Here is a 1462-nt window from a genome sequence, read left to right as displayed (position 1 = left end):
GACTGCAGGGGCGGGGATCGAACCACCAACCTTCCGATTAGCAGGCAACCGCTCTACCACTGAGCCACAGCCGCCCCAAGTAAAGGTAGACGTAGAGTAAATACTCCGTATTCAGATGTAACCATGACTGCACATTACCACAGAAACATAAGTGTAGCATCTGAACCCCTCACTATCTATCAGAACGGGGGTGGCTGACAAGCACGGACTGCAGGGAAATGAAAAGCATTCAATTAAGCATTTTTTTGTAAACAAATATATATATATACACACACACACACACAATAACATCACACCTCTCATCTTCAGGAGAGACGACCAGCAGCTAAACTCCAGTCTGACGAGGCGTTCAGGAACATCAGAAGGTGAGAAATTCACTGGCTGCTCATTCTTTGAATGCTTTGAAAGAGAATGCAGTTTGTAAAAAGAAAAATGTTCAGAGGAAATGACTTCCTCGTAATCTCACATTGTGAATTTTAAGAATGTCAGGTGATGTGGTAAACATTTGTATAAAATCTCAACACTGCTTTATTGGTTATTATTTATGTGTCAAAAGATTTTGGCAGGAAATGGCTTGATGTATCAGTCTGTCAGATGAATAAAGGCCGAGGTAGAGTAACCCCCACAGGGAGCAACACAGGGAGTTAATGTAAGGGGACCAGATTTCTCAGACAAAAGCCGGGGACATTTTCAGCTCAGAAACGGATATACCTCCAAAACATGTCATGTTTTTATTTTTGTGAAACCTAAAACGGGGACACTAGACCTAGAGCTGAGTATCGGATACAATATAAACTATTGAGGAAACATTTTCCTTTGACATTGATGCAGTATTAAACGAGATCGCTGCAGTCGGCAGCAGAGAAACAAGCTACGATGGAAGTTAATTGGATAATTATCCAGTTTGTATTTACGTTCATAAAGTGCTGGTTTTGCTGCTGACAGATTCAGATTAATATTCTAAGTGTCTGATAACATTTCTAAGAAGGTCGACCTTTCTGTTAAAGATTAAGATCCTTTTTAAAACATAAAAGGCCGCGAAATTGTGTTAGCTAAACCCACCAGACCCCACGTAAATAATCAGTAATTTTAGCAACGTAAAATACGGCTTTCTAAAACATCTCTGAGCAGCGCTGCTTGATCGGCTGGTCAGTATTTTCTTTCTTTCATTCCAATTTTGGGTCTGTCAGTCACAGTGAAAACCGGGGACTGTCCCCGGAAACTGGGGACGTCTGGTCACCCTAAGTTAAGAAAAACAGCATTCTGAGAGTTTTCAGAGGTAGACAGGACTGCACATCAGAGGGGCCCAATTTCTTTCATACGAAGGGCCAAAATGTATCTGGATGGAAGGCAATGGGCCCAAAATAATGTTAATGTTAACTTCTTCCAGCCAATAGGATCAGTGTATCTCAAGATACCCCCAAGCTAAGCAAATGAAATCTCACACTCCCCATTGGGCCCA

General features: G+C 41.7%; 2 protein-coding genes across 2 annotated transcripts in view; one reads left to right on the top strand and one right to left on the bottom strand.

Annotated features, from left to right (window-relative positions):
- Positions 1-303: 303 nt before the first annotated feature.
- Positions 304-1462, top strand: part of LOC117950331 (sterile alpha motif domain-containing protein 9-like) — a 30065-nt gene continuing 28906 nt past the window's right edge. Inside the window, exon 1 of the mRNA XM_034881266.1 lies at positions 304-365. The gene's annotated coding sequence lies outside the window, so the exon portion shown is untranslated. The remainder of the gene's footprint in view (positions 366-1462) is intronic.
- LOC117950781 (GTPase IMAP family member 9-like) overlaps positions 1237-1462 on the bottom strand; it is a 5294-nt gene continuing 5068 nt past the window's right edge. Inside the window, exon 4 of the mRNA XM_034882120.1 lies at positions 1237-1241. Within this exon, the coding sequence (XP_034738011.1) occupies positions 1237-1241 (5 nt within the window). The remainder of the gene's footprint in view (positions 1242-1462) is intronic.

Source organism: Etheostoma cragini, chromosome 9 (genome assembly GCF_013103735.1).
Source record: "Etheostoma cragini isolate CJK2018 chromosome 9, CSU_Ecrag_1.0, whole genome shotgun sequence".
Classification (NCBI taxonomy): Eukaryota; Metazoa; Chordata; class Actinopteri; order Perciformes; family Percidae; genus Etheostoma; species Etheostoma cragini.
This window is presented reverse-complemented; position numbering and strand designations above follow the sequence as displayed.